Here is an 18,777-nt window from a genome sequence, read left to right as displayed (position 1 = left end):
CTCCAGGCTTCCGCAACTTGCTGCGCGGGCCACACTCTCCAGCCCGCGCCCCGCCTCCTCATCCCACCCCGGCGAGGGGCGCCGGGCCCGCCCCCAGAGGAGCGTGCCTCGGCCGCTAATCGCCGGACGCCCCCGCCTCCGCTGCACCGCCCGGAGACGCCCCCGCCGGCTTAGCCCGGAGCCGGCTCCCGGGGCCCCGCGCCGCCGCCGCCGATTGGCCCGCGGTAATTACGGGCACGCTCCGGGAGGGGGGAGGGGCCGGGCGGCCCCCCGCGAGCATAAATTATGCAAATACCCGGGCGCCGCACGGGGCCGACCTGCCGCCTCGCTGCATTCACGGGGGCTGCCGCGGGGGCGGGGGTGGCAAGGGAGGGGGGCGCCCATTGTTGGGGCGGGTACTTAAGGGGTCCTGAGGCCGGTCGTGTGCCACACTCGGTACTCACACGAGCTGATCTGCTCGCCGGCGAGATCACTCGGGAGACCGGCCAGGAGCGTGGCCCCTGCAGACGAGGCGAGGAGGTGAAGCCAAGCTCCAGGTGCGCCCCCGCGCCTTTCCAGGCCTTCGCGCCCGCAGCAGCCACAGGGCAGGCCCGGGCCATTTGTAACGTAAGTGCGCCCCGGCGACCCTGCCCTCAACCCCGGGCTCCAGTCCTCCAGGCGCGCTCTTACCTGCCCGTCGGTCCTGCGCCGCGCAACGATGCCAGCCCCCCTGGAGACCTGCCTCTCGGACCTCGACTGCGCCAGCAGCAGCAGCAGCAGCAGCAGCAGCGACCTATCCGGCTTCCTCACCGACGAGGAGGACTGTGCCCGGCTCCCAACACCAGCTCCTGCCTCGGGGACGCCGGTGCCAGTCCGCAGGGCCGTGCCCGGGGTTCCTGCAGCGCCCGATACTCCCCGGGCGCAGGACGACGAGCAGGAGCGGCGGCGGCGCCGGGGCCGAGCGCGTGTGCGCTCCGAGGCGCTGCTGCATTCGCTGCGCAGGAGCCGGCGCGTCAAGGCCAATGACCGCGAGCGCAACCGCATGCACAACTTGAACGCGGCGCTGGATGCGCTGCGCAGCGTGCTGCCCTCCTTCCCCGACGACACCAAGCTCACCAAGATCGAGACGCTGCGCTTCGCCTATAACTACATCTGGGCTCTGGCGGAGACTCTGCGCCTCGCCGACCAGGGACTGCCCGGGGGCGGTGCCCGGGAGCGCCTCCTGCCGCCGCAGTGCGCCCCCTGCCTGCCGGGGCCCCCGAGCCCTTCCAGCGACGCCGAGTCCTGGGGCTCCGGTGCCGCCGCCTCCCCTTGCGCCACCGCCGCCTCGCCCCTGTCTGACCCCAGTAGCCCCGCCGCCTCGGAAGATTTCGCCTACGGCCCCGGCGACCCCCTTTTCTCCTTCCCCGGCCTGCCCAAAGACTTGCTCCACACGACGCCCTGTTTCATCCCGTACCACTAGGCCCCTTAGGGACACCGTTATCTTCCCCCGCCCTCAGGCAACAGGCAGTAGAAGGAGCCCCAGCCCGGCGGAGGGAGGGAGCAGGAGCTTTCAAGGGGTGGGAGATACCTGAGCCGCTTGTTAGGTCGCTGCACCCTGGTCTGTTTCTCCAGCCCTCAGCCCACGGCCCCTCCTGCCCGCCCTTAGACGGCCTTTCCTTTTGCACTTTCTGAACTTCACAAAACCTCCTTTGTGGCTGGCTCAGAGCTGACCCCAGCCACCACTTCAGTGTGATTTAGAAAAGGGACAGATCAGCCCCTGAAGACGAGGTGAAAAGTCAATTTTACAATTTGTAGAACTCTAATGAAGAAAAACGAGCATGAAAATTCGGTTTGAGCCGGCTGACAATACAATGAAAAGGCTTAAAAAGGAGAGACAAGGAGTGGGCTTCATGCATTATGGATCCCGACCCCCACCACTGCAGGCTTGCTCTAGGAAGAACCCAGAGACTTGAGACTTGCGTAGCTATTCAGGCACCGACTGGGCTGGAAAGTACTTTAATTTATTCAAGATACTTCTTTCATATGAAAATGTATTTTTGTATATAAAGATTTTATTCTATTATTATGAGCTATCAAAGTTTACATTTTTGTACTGCAGATGTTTCGTGTAAATAAAAACTAAGTAAAAAAAAAATAAGTCACCAAGTTTCTCGCCTAATGTTGATGTCTCACTGAGGCTTTTCTCCCTTCCCCTGGCGGCTCAACCACCAAAGTGAAACACTATCCTTACCCACCTCCAAACCTTCCAGTCCCTTTTCAAAAACAATTAAAAAAAAATAAAACGCACCCGATTTCCACCAAGGAACGGGATAGACAGACCAGGGCATTTGGGATTCATCATTTCCTTTCACCTTATAAACACAAGGGAGATCTTTCAAGCTCCCCATAAGCCAATTAAGACTTTTTAGTGGGGAATTAGCCCGGATACGCAGCTACCTGTAGAGGTAGGGGCGGTAGGAGACTCTTTCTTTTGAGGAACTCCACATCAGCTGGCTCTGTGTTTCAAAGAGAGGGGATTAAAAAGATCAATACAGTGTGACCAGTGGCTAGGAAGTCCCAGTGACAGGTGGGCCCAGCCTGGGCAAGCAGAAGGGTCCACTCTTCTAACAGCCTATTTAGAGGGAGAAATTGATTTGTAAACAATGCCTCCAAATTGTTGTCCATTGAGGTTAAGATCACCCTGGCTGTGAGGTGTGGAATGAATTAGGCTGGTGTGGCATCCCTGGATGGGATGTGCACCTGCCTAAAATTGTGAGTTAGGGTGCCTGCGCGCGCGCGCACACACACACACACCCTATATACACCCCCCCACACACATGCTGTGCCCACAGTGAGGCGGGGGGCAGGGGCGGTGGGTGGTGAATAGGGAGACATTCGGTGGGCTCTGTCCTGGCTTGCTCAGCCAGTCTTCAAGGGCAACAGCCAAAGCTTTCATTTGCTGCCAGAGAAATCAGCCGCCCAAACTCAGTAGGGATTTTTCTGACTGCAGTGTGTTTGTTGTCTGACAAGTAGCTAACAGCATTGGCCACTAGCAGCTTTTGTTTTAAATTTCAGAATGCGGATGATTAAAAAGATGCTTCCTAAAATGCTTTGCTGTTTCCCCAGCTCACAAGTTACCACACATGAAGACCGATTTTTTACCCCCACTGGGTTACCCCTTTCCATGAACTTAATCATTTAGAAGCAGGAGTTCAGGAAAATAGTATACTCTCATGTCAAAGAAATCATATCTGTTTGGGAGGTACATAGAAACAGAGGGTCAAAAGTAAAGCCAGTAATAGCATTTTCCCCCGTGCAAGAGTTTTTCCTCCTCAAGACGTATGTCCTGATGACTTGGATCCACAGACTCATAAGCCACATCTCCAGCAGGCGTCACTAAGCCCAGCCACCAGCCAGGAGCCCTCTTTCAGATAAAAAGGCTCCTTTACAGAAGGTTCTGGAAAGTTGGATGCCTTCTCTAACTGCCCTCAGAGCAGACAAAGGATCCTCCAAGAAAAGCTTCAGAAGTTGTGAGGGCTGAGAATGGAGTTGTTTCTGCTAAAAGCTCTAAGGAAGAAGTTGTGTCTCTTGAATGACCCTGCCTGGGGCCCCACTCTATTGTCTGTTTCAGAATTAATTCACTCTACTAGCTTTGCATTTTCCTATAGCAAAAGACACAAATGGTCTGCATCAGATTTTCTGCTTTCCTGTGCATAGGATGTTTGGAAGTAACTCCTTTCAGATCTGGACTGCAAGAAGGGCAGGTCCCCTATGGAGACTCTGCTCCGCCAGGGTGTTGGTACACATATCTGGACCAGAGGAAGAGAACAGCTAATTATGTTTATCATTGTCCAAAATCCTTGGGAAAACGAGCAGCCAGCAAACACCCCGAAATCCCCCAGGCAACCTGGAGCTCACAGCTGCAATAGAACCTTTGTGTCCTAAAATGGTACACAGCCAGCACCAAAATCAGAAAACATCACTACCCCCAATACTGCAGAAGAGCAAACCATATTCCCAACTTGGTTGCCAAAATAGGCTCATAACTTATGGTGCAGGTCCCAGAACACCTTCCATCTAAAGAAACATCTTTTGCAACATCAGTTGCCCCGGGGGGGGGGGGGGGTGCATCTCCACCCCTACCAGTTAATACGAAAAAAGACCGTTCTTCCAAGGAAGAAAGTGTATATGTATATGTACAGTCCTCGGAGCTCTCCAATAAGAGAAAAGGAGGTGGCTTAAAATGCTTATTCCTAGCTCAGGGGCCTCTTTCTTCCTGCAGCAAGCTCTCATTCATCCACTGGCATCTGTGAAGGCAGGCTGGAGGTTACTAAAATATTGTACTCAATTATGGAGCATAGAACTCCCTGCTGACAGCCATGATTCACTTCTTCAACAGAATCTTCCACCACCGAGGAATCAGCAGGCACCTAGAAAGGCATATTTGTTCTCTACCTTGATCTCTCTATTTGTTTCTGTCCTGGTGTAATGTGTATTTGTACACACACTGCTTCCAAGCCTTTGGGAAACCAGGCCAGGAAAGACTGGGATGCACAGGAAATGAAGGATTTCCCTCTTAGCTTTAATCACTCTTTGTCAAGCCCCTGCTGCGTGCTGAGCACCATTCTAGGCACTGTGGGGGCCAAGACACCTCAAAAAGAGGCTCACCGGAAGGAGCTTAGAGTCTCACAGGGAAAGACAAATCAAATTCCTGAGAGATGGTGGTAAATGCTGAAGAGAAGAATATACAATCAAGTAAAATAAGGGGAATATGGAATGCCAGGGTCCAAGGGAGTTTGCTCTTTTTAAAAAAATGGTTAGGAGGGCGCCACCCAGGCACCAGTTAAGCATCCAATTCTTGATCTCAGCTCCAGTCTCAATCTCAGGGTCATGAGTTCAAGCCCCACATCGGGCTCCATGCTGGGCATAGAGACTGCTTAAAAATTAAAAGAAAATAAAAAACAAAGAAAAGATGGTCAGGGAAGGGCTTTTAATGAGATGACATCTGTGCAAGGCTCAGGTGAGAGAGGAAAGGAGCAAACCATAGCATTAATCAGAGGGAAATGTCTCCAGGAGAAGACACCATGAGGAGAAAGCCCTGGCCATGCACAGTGCAGAGAGGGACAATGAAGAAGCTGATGCGACAGGCACAGAAGGCATAATGGGGGCGGGGGGTGGGGCGGGGGCAAGGATGGAGACAGACAGGAGGCAGTGCAAATCATGATTTTTGTTCCCCCAAGGTAATTGAAAGGTTGAAAGCAGAGGAGTGATGTAAGTTGACTTACATTTTTTAAAGCCACACTGGTTGTTACAGGGATTGCAGGCTTCAGGGACCAGGACAGAAACAGGGAACCCAACTAAGCCTCTGTACATTCATCCTGAAAAGGGGCTTGCAGCGGTAGAAGGGGTGAAGGGTGGCCAGAACCAGGACAACTTCTGGAGTAGCCAACAACAGGATTTGTTTTAGGTTATGAAAGGAAGAAATCAAGGAGGTCTTCATGGACTTGGGTCAGGAGCCATGAACACACAGAACCTATCCCTAAAAGCCCTTTACAAGTGGTTAATTTTGTGGAAACTACTCATTTAGCACCCAAAGCAAAGATGGAAACATGAGTTGCAGTGTCCATAAGGTTATAGACAGATGGCTGCTCAGAAGAACCATAACATTTTCTGGGTTCAGAGCCTAAAAATAATGCCTCAGAGAAAACTCACAATGGGGTAAGGGAGAGGGACTCCTGATGACATGGACAACGTCCTCAATGTCATCATCATCCTACACATCACCATCCCAGCTAACACTCACACAGCGCTTATTCTGTGTTTCAGGTACTTTCTAAACACATGACACATGTTCCATTTAATTCTCACAACTCGGGAGGTCAGTAATAGCATGATCTCCATTATACAGATAAGGGAACTCTAGGCACAGAGAAGTCAAATAACTTTCCTGGGACCATGGAGCTAGTAAGTAGTTGTGAAGCTAGGGTTTGAACCCTGGCAATCTGGCTCCAGGGAGTCTGCTGCTTTGTTAGGTTGTCTCTGAAGGAATGCAAATGAAAACATCATGGGCCACAAGTTTAGCTATCTGAGGCCCAGAATGATCCAGAGGTAAGCTTAACCAAGCTACAGATGGGGCTGCACCTGCCATATAAGCCTTTGACTGAATGAGGAAAAGTGCTGCTCCTCCCACCCCTCCTGGTGCCAGGCCTGTGCCAGGGTGCAGAGTGAGGTACAGAGTCTCCTTTGCCCCTCTTGTGGGGGATGTGCACAAGGCACAATCCACACAAGCTTATCTAGTAGCCATAGAGCCAAGGATGGACACCTGAATGCACCTTTTCCTGACTTAAGTAGAGACTGTGTGTGTGTGGGAGGTGTTTTCTGGCAAGGACCTGGGGTATCACTGCGTCAGTTTCCAAAACCAGCAGAGCATATAACCTCCTGTGAAGAATCAGTTTTTTCCTCATTTATATCTGGCTAGAAAGTCCCTTTACATCTCACCAAGGCCTAGCCTTCCTTTAGAAAATATTTCTAGGATTGCTCCAACGTAGGCCAAACAGGGAATCCGGGCTTCAGAGTTCTACACCAAAGAGCATAATGGTGAAGACTGGAGCCTGGAAGGTGCTCCTGCCAACTTGTACCAATTGCCTGTATGATCCATAAGCCAAAGTCCACGGTATTCATAACATTAGGAGCTGTCACTTCCTGGGGACAGCTCAGAACAAACAGCTCTAGCCCTGAGCTTACCTACTGCCTACAGGCTGGTGTCTGGGAGCCAGGCAACCCTCGAGGCAGGATGCAAAAATTGGATGTTGGGGTTTCACATGGCTGAGCTTATGCCTTCCTTTCTGGAAGCAATTAGACACCAGTCCTGGTTGAAGTCATTCTCTTGTTCAGGCAAAGACCACTGTGCCATTGACCAACACATCTTTTTCCAGCCTTGAGAATGATGGACAATGTGTACCCAGCTTATGCCAAGGTGGTATCAAGTCACTGAGATACAAGCAAAAGGGCACCACTTCTTTGTCACCTCAGATTTGATCTTTGTTCTACCTAAAGAATGCCACTTAGCCCTTGATAATATACTATTTGGTTCTATTAGGATAAACTCATGGGGAGCCTGGGTGGCTCAGTCAGTTAAGCGGCCATCTCTTGATTTCAGCTCAGGTCATGATCTCACAGTCCTGGGGCCCAGCCCAGCATTGAGCTTGGTGCTCAATGGGGAGTATGCTTGAGGATTCTCTCTCTCCCTCTCCTGCTTTTCTCTCCACTTTTGTTCTCATTCTCTCTCTCTCTCTCTAATGAATAAATAAATCATTTACTATATGACTCAGCAAACCCACACCTAGATATTGACCTAAGAGAAATGAAACCACATGCTTACACAAACACCTTTATGCAAATGTTTATATTAACTTTATATTCTTCAAAAACTAAAAAGAGCCCAGGTGGCCATCAACAGGAAAATGGATAAAGAAACTATTGCTTATCCAACTGAAAGTAGTTAATGGATATATGCTAGAGAATATAAATGAATCTCAAAACTGTAATGCTGGGTAGGGGGAAAAAAAGCCAGACTTAAAGGCTTATATTGGGATGTCTAGGTGGCTCAGTTGGCTGAGCATCTGACTCTTGGTTTCTGCTCAGGTCATGACCTTGGACTGTGAGATCCAGCCTGATGTCAGGCTCTGTTCTCAGTGGGAAAGCTGCTTTATATTCTCTCTCTCCCTCTCCCTCTGCCCCTCCCCCTGCTCTCTCACCCTCCCAAATAAACAAATCTTTTTTTAAAAAATAAAGGCTGCAAAAAAGATTTTTTTAAATAATAAAGGCTACATATTGTATTATTCCATTTATATGCATTCAGAAAAAAAGAAAAAGGGTAGGAGTAAAAATTAGATTAGGATTTCCAGGGGCAAGTGGGGAAGAAGATTAATTAGAAATAGAGCAAGAGAGTTCTTTGAAGAGTGTTGGAAACATTCTGTATCATGATTCTGATGACAGTTGCACAGTTTGTCAATACTCATACAACTGTACAACTTCAAAAGGAAAATTTTATATTATGCAAATTATATCTCAATAAGACTGACTTAAAATACAAAAAATGATCAGGGAATGTAGTGGAGTTCCCAAAACTGTCACCTGGATATGATGCAACCCAGTTTCAGCTACGAGGCCAATGACAATACCCCTTAAAGTCCTTTAAGGGTTTCCAGCACCAGTCCCTGGTGAGATATGTACAGAAATGGAAAAGGGGATATTTAGTAACATTTATATAAACTTAAGCCTATTATATCTAATAGTAAAATACTTCAGGCTTCTGTTTTGTATGTCTTTGGGAAGTTGCTCCCTTCATTGTTCTAGTAATTCCTTTTAATTTTTTTTTTCACAAAAACTCTGATCTGAAATGGATCGAAAATGTTTTTTTTAAAAAAAAAAAAAAAAAAGAGGAAGGAAAGAAAGAAAAGAAAATGGGCCCTTTACCACTTATAGTTTGAGAAGCTCTGCCCTAAGAAAGCGTAAAGTAACTTGGAGGACTCTGCGTGCCAGAATGATTGCATGAAGCAGAGCCACCTGGCCACCTAGAATGCTCCTCTTGGACCATTAAGTGAATGAGAAATAAACTTTGTTCTTTAAGGGGTCCCCGGGTGGCTCAGTCAGTTAAGCATCTGCCTTCAGCTCAGGCCATGATCCCGGCATCCTGGGATGGAGCCCCACATCGGGCTTCCTGCTCAATGGGAAGTTTGCTTCTCCCTTGCCCTCTGCCTGCTGCTCCCCCTGCTTGTGCTCTAGCTCTCTCTTTGTCAAATAAATAAATAAAATCTTTAACAAACAAACAAACAAACAAACAAACAAAAAACCTGTGTTCTTTAAGCCGCGATATCACTGTGTGTCTCTGGGATCACCACAAGGGTATATTCTACCTGCGGACTCCCAGCTAATGCCTTAGTCCCACAAAAAGCTAGAAACAAAATATACAGGAAAGCACAGGCTCAAAATATATGGGAAAGCACACGATGAGTTTTCCCACCACAGAAAGTCCCCACAGAAGTGAGGAGGTAAGAGCTGAAGTCCTCACATCTTCGGCAGGGTATAGGCGGGCTGACAGCAAAGATGTGGAACCATTCTAACACCCTGCAAGTGCGCAGCAGGACTTGGCTTTCCCAGGCTCGGTGGTGGGAGGGGCAGGGCTCCTAGGACCACAGAAGCACCTGAACAACCACAGCTGCCCCAGAGGGATGGCTCTCGGGCCTCCCCCTTACCGGGCCAACGTACTGGGAATGGGTACTTCTGACCATTATTGAGGGTGTTCGGGCAATGTAACTTGTCAACTCCTAATTCCAGTACTGCCAAATCCTAATTGTTCTCCTCATGTTCCCTCAGTCTTCTCATCTGTAAAATGGAGACTAAGCACATTATTACCCATCTCTGTCATAGAATTTTTCAAGGTTTCAGTGAGAAGTCATTCACATAAAGAGCTAAAACTGTGCCTGGCTCATTAAAGGAGCTTGATAAATGTTAGCTATTGACTGATTTAGCTGCAAGCCAATTATCCTTTGTAATGAGATGATCTCTTTCTTTGGTCACCAGATGGTCCCTGTGGTGCTTGAAGGCTGTAGGCCTTAGATACAAACCTGACTAGTGTAACTTGATTCTAATGCAGCAATTTGAGTCTAGGGGCCAATGCTATACTTCAAATGTAAAACTGTGATTAGAGTACTTAGGAGGGATATTAAATTATACCTAGTGATGGTCTGGTTGAAGCCAGACGCAAATCTCACAGCCTTTAAGACCTCTTCATATTGAGCATGAGTACAGTGCCTTCCAGTTTACAAAGCAATTTCACATCCATCATCTGATATTAGCCTCACGATGTCCAGTGAGGTAGAAGGGATTATTGTATCTATTGCACAGATGAGACAAGGGGCTCAGAGGTTAAGTGGTTCACCCAAGGTCACAGGGTTAATGAGAGGAGAAGGTGGGGCTCAGAGCCGCATCTGGTTCTGGGCCCATTTCTTTTTCCCAGATACTTTTCTGCCTCTGTAGGCCTGCTTCACCTGACCCAGGGCACACCTCCACTTCACAGTCATTTCTACACCATGAATTGTAACCAAGCAAAAGACGAATAATAAAGGTGACGTGATTAGGTTGAACTACATAAAATTGCCGATATTTGAACTACAGAAATGACAATTGCATATGGTTCAACCTAATAACTAACACTTGGATATTTGCCACTAAGGCAAGCACTTTACAATTGCATTGCGGCTTATCTACTCACAAAAGTTCTATGACCTCCACTTTAGAGATGAGGATTCTGAGACCAAGGTTGCAAAACTAATGAGTGGTGGGGGCAGGATTTAAATGCAGGCATCTGGGCCCAGAGCACAAGGACCTAACCACTGTATTGCTCTACCATTTATTTCCCTAGCAGGAGGACATAAGCCACTAATGAAAGAAACCAGGGTTATTTGACTATGCAGTGTTGCATGCAACACTTGCTATTCACTCATTCATTGGTTCAATAAATTTGAGGACCTACTATGGTTCTTGTTGTAAGACAGTTCTCCATGAGTCTCAAAGCATTTTGAAACATCTGGTGAGAAGAGGCAGTGGCTACTCTTTTTTCCAGGTTATCTTTTCAAAAATATTTGTATATCAAACAGCCTTGGAAGATAGAGTTTATGTCTCCCTCTGGGGCAAAGGGCAGACAGACTGTCCAGGATAAGAGAATCAGGTTCCCAAAGCTCAGGGTTCCTTTTCTGTAATCCATCGTGTGTGCAGGTGTGAGCTGACCTTCTTTGTTCTTTGCATCACCGATTGGATATCAGGGTTTGGGGAGCCATCATAAAGATGCTAATACTCCGGTTACTGCTACTGCTGTGAGTGAGAAACTATCCTTTGTTTCTGACCCACGAGTTTCGTATCTTCTACCAGCATGAAACTGGGGCAGGCTAACTTGTTAGCTTGCATAGGACATAATCAAACTCAGAGCTCTTGATGGTACTATGCAAGTGCTGGCCAAATGAATGAATGCATGTAATGAGCCCTCCTTTTGTATGGGAACTGTGTCTTACATATTCTAATAACAGGGACGTCTGGGTGGCTCAGCGGTTGAGCATCTGCCTTTGGCTCGGGGCATGATCCTGGAGTCCCGGGATTGAGTCCCATATCGGGCTCCTTGCATGCAGCCTGCTTCTCTTGTCTCTGCCTCTCACTGTGTCTCTCATGAATAAGTAAATAAAATCTTTAAAAAATATTTTCTAATAACATTTATCAGGAGCCATGACTGCCACTCCCAGAGAGAAAATGCTGCAAGCAAATAGCCAGGAGTGTGGGTCCATTCTCCCTGGGTTCACCACTGGTCTCCAAAAGAGCCACATCGACACCAGTATTCACTAAGAGTTCATTGTGTATCTGGCTCCAATTTTTTGAATGCCACAGTGTCTCCCTAGAAACTCTTTGTGTTTGAAGAGGGAAGGTTTACTCAGCTATTCAACAAATACTTATTGAGTACCTACTATGTGCCTGGCTCTATTCTAGGATCTGGGAATATGAGTCAGACAGGATTTCTGCTCTCATGAGGTTCACTGACTGATGGGAGAGACAGTCAACACACAAAGCACCAGATAGTGACAAAAAGTTCTGCAAAGACTTAAAGAGGAAAATGTGCTAATTGAGTGAGTGGAAACCACTTTAACAGTGGTGGTCTGGGGAGGCTGTTTAGAAGAAGGAACCTCTCAGCTGATTGCTGAGTGATGAGAATCAGCCCCTTCAGATCAGGGGGATGAGCCCTCCAAGCAAGGGCAATAAGATTGATGTGCTCCCAGGCCAGTGACGGGACCAGTATGGATGGAGTTCTGCCAAACAGGGAGGTAGTAGAGACTACATCAGAAAGAGAGACCAGATCCTGTGGGTCCTAATGAAGCTCCGAGGATGTTTCCTGTCAAAATGCCAGTGGTCATGACTGAACATTTTCAACCAGAACCCATCAGCCACAATGGCCAGGATTGTCACACTGAAGAAGATGCTTGATCCTGGACCATGAAGTACTTTTGCCTCAGCATCTCTGTCTATAAGGTGAACACTTGCTGGAGAAAAACAAAAACAAAAAATAAAACCAAAAAACCCAAATAACTTAGGTAGCACAAATCTCCAGAAAATGGGTATTTTTAAAAAGATCTTGTTTATTCATGAGAGACACACACAGAGAGAGAGGCAGAGACACAGGAAGAGAGAGAAGCAGGCTCCATGCAAGGAACCCAATGTGGGACTCAATCCCAGGACCCCGGGATCACGAGCTGAGCCAAAGGCAGATGCTCAACCACTGAGCTACCTCAGTGTCCCAAGCCTGGAGTTTTTAAAGGAAGGGTAAGGGTTGGGTTAGAAGATTTGGGGGACCCTTGCAAATGTCAAAGCACCTCCCAGAGCCACCTTTTCTAATGCAGTTAAAGGAAATTTTTATTTATCGAGTTACTTGTTTTTTCTTATTCATCACACACACACACACACACACACACACACACACAGAGGCGGAGACACAGGCAGAGGGAAAAGCAGGCTCCATGCAGGGAGCTGGACGTGGTACTCGATCCTGGGTCTCCAGGATCACGCCCTGGGCTGAAGGCGGCGCTAAACCACTGAGCCACCCAGGCTGCCCCAAGGAAATATTTTTTAAAAGTCAACACTCAGTGGTCAAAGGTGCAAATAATCCATCGATAACAACCACCACCATAACAAACTTCTAAATACTCAAACCCAGGGCAACTCAGTAAACAGAGCAGGATGGTGCCATAGAAATGGCTGTTAATACTGTGTAGAAACATAAAGCTTAAATATGATGTTAATGGGAAATAGACCACAAACTTCACACATCCATTGACCAAAATGGTGCAAAAACTAGCTATGGGTAAAAAAATCAAGATGGGAGGAATTAGAACTGTCGAAAGAAGTTCACAAGTGGTGAGAAGGTAAAGTTACAAATTTTATAAGGTTGCTTACTCAATTAAAAATTATGAATGAAAACTGATTTCCAAACTGGAAGGCAAGTTTTGAGGAAAACAGGTTTTCCAGAACTATCAAGACTTAAAATTATTTCTAGAAGCCCGTTACTTTGGCCAAGTGATTCACTTGCATGGATACTACAAGATTTAATAGTAATAAAAATGCACACCATTAGCTTTTAAATGTCCTTAGGCATTTATGGCTCTCAGCTACAGGCAGCAGTTTTAATAAGTCGCTCTGTCCAGATTCCCCTAATGATATGCTTTCTACATAAAAAAGGGCTTGTGAAACCTAATTCCTCTGACAGAAGTGAGCTCCAGGCTCTGAAGCAGTGAAGATTTCAGATTTCCGCTGGGTCTCCTTGCACCTGCCATTGCGAGGCACGAGGTTTTGTGTGCAGAAGCCTCCAGGGGTTGAAATTTAGTCCTGTCCATGTAGCAGGAAGGTCAGCCGAAGTCACTGGGTCCCAAGACACTGGACTTCAATCTCCGACCAAAAACAAAACATCAAAACACTTCTATTCACCGGGACGTGCTTAGCAGCGCGCTGGCATTCACAAATGTAACGCAGCACCGCGCAGCTCAGGGAAGGGGCTCTGCTTAGAAATTCGATTGTTCTTTGGAGATCTGACAACCTCTATCAGATCTGTGTCAGCCCGGCTCCAGCAAACACTCCAGAGAAAGCCAGCCTCCTCCAGGCTGGGCCTTGGTTGCCACCTGATACCTGAATGAAGAGCAGAGCCAGCAAAATCCAAACTCCTTTCGGGACGTCTGCTTCTGTGGGAAATGGTTTTGATTTTCTCAAAAAAAAAAAAACCATCAAAGTGGAAGAAAATTAATTTTTGATTGGCTTTTAAAGACTGATGTTACATACCACTAATCAAAGCAGAAGCCTTTCACCAGGAGGAAAATCCTTACCCCATTTACCTGTATATTTCTTAGTACTTTCCCATCTGGGCAGTCCCCTTACGTTATATTATCACTATTATTTGTTATAAAGACAGTAATGACAATAGCAGCCAGCGCTAATGGAGCATTTACTGTGTGCCAAGCATTGTGTTACTTAGGCCTCACAACAAACAGGGAGATGTCATTGTCCACTTTGCAGAAAGGACACTAAGGCTCAAGGGGTTTGTCAAAGGAGGTTAGCCAGCTAGCAACTGGTTAACCTTAAAGTCAAGTTCTCAACTGAGCTGGGTTCTGCTTTAGTTTCACCGCCCTTTACACTGAGTGCATATGGAGTGTGATAACAGCTCTGAACTCGCCCCAGAAACTTCTCCCCAGTCTCACAAATCCCAGTGTAATTTGGCCAGCCACATGTGAGGCTCTGTACTAGCACAAGCCTCCTACCTCTGGGCATCCACAGGGCAAGGAAGTGAGTATACACGCAGGCACACTAGCCCAGGATAGAATGCAAATGCTTGGCAAGTAGAACCAACGTGTCAGTGGGGATTGAGGAGAGGGGATAGTTAATTCTGACAGAGGCACTAGGTAAAGATTCCTGGAGGGGAGAGCTGACATTTAGTCATCTGAGCTGAAGCTTCAGAGATGGAGAGAACGTTTTTTACAGTGACAGTATATTTTTGAAAAGGAAAGTGATGAGACTATTACTGTAGAAAATTTAGAAACACAGAGACCTATTAAGATGAAAATTTTTTTTAAATCTTTACTTCCATCACCCCAAAGTAAACACATTTCTCTTCTCATCAAAATAACTTTGAGGTATAATATACAGGTAATGCAACATGCACATGTGTACAAGTCATGAACATGTGTACAGTTTTTTGAGTATTGACACATGGATACATCTGTTTAACTACCATCTCAGTCAAGATACAGAACATTTCTAGTGCCTCACAAAATTCCCTCATGTCCCCTTCCAGTAATCAATTGTCTTCCTTCTCTGACCCCCAGACAATCACCAATTTGCTTTCCAACACTTCAGGTAAGTTTTGCCAGTTCTAGAATTCCATCTAAATAGAACCATATAATATAAACTGTTTTGTGTTTTTGACATTTAGTCATGTTATTATGTATATCAGTGATTCAAACTATTCTACCAGCTGAATGATATTCCACTGCATATGTGTTTATATGTTCACCTGTTGAAGGACATCTGGGTTGTTTCTGGTTTTGGCCTATGGCGAAAATGGCTGCTATAACCATTCATGCAAAAGTCTTTGAGGGGACATATATTTTCATTTCTCTTGGGGAGATCCCTAAGAGTGGAGTAGCTGTTCCATATAATAAGGGCATATTTAACTTTATAAGAAAGTACCAAACCATTTTCCAAAATCATCGTACCATTTTTAAAAAGATTTTATTTATTTATTTGAGACAGAGAGAGACCACGAGCAGGGGGGAGAGACAGAAGTAGAAGCAGACTCCCCACTGAGCAGGAATCTCAACTTGGGGTTCAATCCTGGGACCTGAGCTGAAGGCAGATGCTTAACCAATGGAGCCACCCAGATGCCCCCATTGTACTGTGTTTGACGCCCTTTGGCACCTGAACCCACACCTTGGCCTAACTTCTTCCTCTGGTCTGTCGCATGTCCTTCATCCCTGTGCACCCTGGGAACGCTCATTCAATAAATCATTGGTTTGAGAATCCCTGATTCAGACTCGGCTTTCAGGGAAGGCAACCTAGGGCAGTTAATTAGGCTTTCCAGAAAAGAAGCAGGTACCTCCAAGGCCTCCACAGAAAGCAGCAGCTGGTCATGTCTTTTCCCTGGGCTTCAGTCCCACATGCAGTGTAAAAGGCACTGAGGAGCCTTTGCCATACTCATATGCCATCACCTCTACTAGAGACTCTGTGATCTAACTGGGACAAACGATGCTTTGTCCCCCTCCATCTACAGAAAAAGGATCCCAGAATACACCGTTATGCACGCGTTCTCATGGGTCAGCAGTGTGCCTTCCATTCCACCAGTTTTAATATATATTAAACCAGCTGCATATTAGCTGAACTATCTATTAATTAAACTATGCTAAATTACTAAACAACATTAATTAAATTAATTCATATTAAACTGGGCAACCTAGTTCACTCACCTTGGAGTAAGTGGTCCCTTGAGCTAAAGGTGAGCATCTCTTTTTATTCATTAGTCACAATGTCATATGCAAACTTTCTGAGAGGCATCATTCCACAGTAGACTTGATTCAGGCGTCTAGAAAACACAGCCTGCAATTGCAAACCCATGAAACGCTATACCATAATTACAGTCTCCAGGCACCTCTAATGACCCATTAAGGTGGATTTGTAGAGAGCGCAGACCGCGCAGCCAGCAGCAGGTGGGACTGCAGGTCTGGCGCTTTCTCTCTGAGGGCAGAGACCCACCAGAAACCATCTTTTGTGGAGGAAAATCGGGGGGGGGGGAAGATGAGATTTCATCATTTACTTTTTTCCACCCCAGAAAAGATAAATCCTGAGATTTTTACATTTCCTACACTAAAAAATCACATTGAGAATGGAGAACATCATGTACTTGGCCTATGAGAATACAAACTGGGACATTCGCTTTGGAAAACAATTGACTTTATTTTGTAAAATGCTATCTGCCCATCACCTGGGGCTCAGCAATTCAACCCCTAGTCACATATTCTAGGAAAACTTTTGCACTTGCACACCAGGAGATGGGTTTTTAAAAAGCACCATTTAATTGCCCCAAAGTGGAAACAATAAATTGGATATCCATTTTCAGAAGAACAGGTAAATATCCTATGGTACAAGTGCACAATAGAGTATTAAGCACGAATGAATGACAACTACATACACCAACCTGAGTGGGTCTTAGAAATATAATATTGAAGGAAAAAAGACAATATAAACTATGTAATACCCTTTTTATAAAGCAAAAGAAAATACTAACTTCAGGATGGTGGTCAAGGGCAGAGGGATGAGACACAGAGGGACACATGAATAGATGTGCTGATAAGGTGATCCCCTCTTCGCCCCCCCAAAAAAATTATGTCCAAGTCCTAATCCCTAGTTCCTGTGAATATGACCTTATTTGGAAATAGGGTCAGGGGCACCTAGGTACCTCAGTGGTTGAGCATCCGCCTTTGGCTCAGGTTGTGATCCTGGGGTCTGGGATCCAGTCCTGCATCGGGTTCCCTACTGGGAGCCTGCTCCTCCTTCTGCCTATGTCTCTGCCTCTCTGTGTCTCTCATGAATAAATAAAAATCTTTTTTTTTTTTTTTTAAAGAAATAGGGACTTTGCAGGTGTAATTAAGTTAAGGATTTTGGGCTGAGATCACTCCAGGTTTAGGTTGGGCCTTAAATCTGATGACTTGTGTCTTTCTTAGAGAAATGATAGGCAGATCTGAGGCACAGACACGGGAAATAAGGCCATGGGAAGACAGAGGGGAGACTGGAATTATGCTAGCATAAGCCAAGGAACATTAGCAGCCACAAGAAGCTGGAAGAGGCAAGGACAGAGCTCCCTGCTAGAGCCTTCAGAAGGGATGTGGCCCTGCTCACACCTTGCATTTGAACTTCTAGCCTCCAAAACTATGTGAGAATAAATTTCTGTTGTTTTAAGCTACCTCACCAGTGCTAATTTGTTGCAGCAAGCCTAGGAAACAAATACAGAGATGCTCTAGACCTTCAGTTGAAGGATGAGTTTCTGAGTACTCTTCTTTTAAATTCTTTTAAATTTTGTGTCATAATTTATATATGCCTTACATGTGTTCTATTGCATGAAGTAAACATTACAAAACATGGTGAGGAAAAAAGGAACTTTCAAAAGCATATGTAAGCAAAGCAAACATTCCCCAAGCCCCTTAAGATCACTGAGAGGTTAGAGGAATTTCACAGGTATTGAATACCTACTATGTGCCAGGGATCATGCTAAGCACTTTCTAGACGATGTGACATATGACCCTCAAAGCAACCCTATGATATAAGTTACTCATTTTGTGGACAAGAACACAGAGGCTAGGGGGTGGCTGGGTGGCTCAGTCAGTTTAGTGTCTGACTTCAGCTCAGGTCATGCATGATCAAGGGTCCAGGGATCAAGCCCCACGTGGGGCTCCTTGCTCAGTGAGGAGTCTGCTTGTCTCTCTGTCTCTCCCTTGGCTTGTGCTGTCTCAAAAACAAAACAAAACAACAACAAGAAAAAAACAGTGAGGCTGGGAGCAGTCAAATGCTTGCCTGAGGTAACAGCAAATAAGAGACAGGGCAAGGACCCAGGTGAGGGTCAATTTGCAAAGTTTATACCTTTCCCACCCTAATACCTCAGGTCACCTCTGCTTACTTCAAGCTTGTTAACCTCTAAATACCTGATGTTACCACTTACAGCTCTAGACAAAAAAGGTAAACATATACCTGCTTTATCTCCTATTTTAGATTTCTCTTTAGACAAAGCTAGATGAATGTTGTTTGATCTCGCCATCCTCACATGAATTATGCATTTCACGATCCTCTTGTCTTCCAACCCTCTCACCACGACCTGTGTAGATAACCTTAAATTAATCAGAAAGTCACTCATCTAAAGACTGTGACGGGGAAGCCCTGGTGGTGCAGCGGTTTAGCGTCGCCTATGGCCCAGGGCGTGATCCTGGAGACCCTGGATCGAGTCCCACGTCGGGCTCTCTGTATGATGCCTGCTTCTCCCTCTGCCTGTGTCTCTGCCTCTATCTCTCCGTCTCTATGAATAAATAAATAAAATATTAAAAAAAAATAAAGACTGTGACCCATTCCTTGTCCAGTTTACACCAACCACAGTGCTAGCAATGCAGAAGTCTATGATAAAATCAAGTTTCCTCCCTCTCCTCCTTCCTGGGGGCAGGGTGGGGGTGATGTTGCCACTCCTATAGT

At 46.4% G+C, this 18,777-nt stretch overlaps 1 protein-coding gene across 1 annotated transcript; it reads left to right on the top strand.

Annotated features, from left to right (window-relative positions):
• The first annotated feature begins 429 nt into the window (after positions 1-429).
• On the top strand, positions 430-1,967 carry NEUROG1 (neurogenin 1). Its single transcript, XM_077910939.1, has one exon. It carries the CDS (start codon positions 698-700, stop codon positions 1,439-1,441), a length of 744 nt encoding a protein of 247 aa, XP_077767065.1. The 5' UTR covers positions 430-697; the 3' UTR covers positions 1,442-1,967.
• Positions 1,968-18,777: the final 16,810 nt, after the last annotated feature.

Source organism: Canis aureus, chromosome 10, assembly GCF_053574225.1.
Source record: "Canis aureus isolate CA01 chromosome 10, VMU_Caureus_v.1.0, whole genome shotgun sequence".
Classification (NCBI taxonomy): Eukaryota; Metazoa; Chordata; class Mammalia; order Carnivora; family Canidae; genus Canis; species Canis aureus.
Note: the sequence above shows the minus strand (reverse complement) of the source record. Positions and strands in the feature narration are given on the sequence as shown.

Coding starts and splice junctions, on each gene's coding strand:
- NEUROG1 (XM_077910939.1), top strand. CDS start 698: ATGCCAGCCCCCCTGGAGACCTGCCTCTCGGACCTCGACTGCGCCAGC.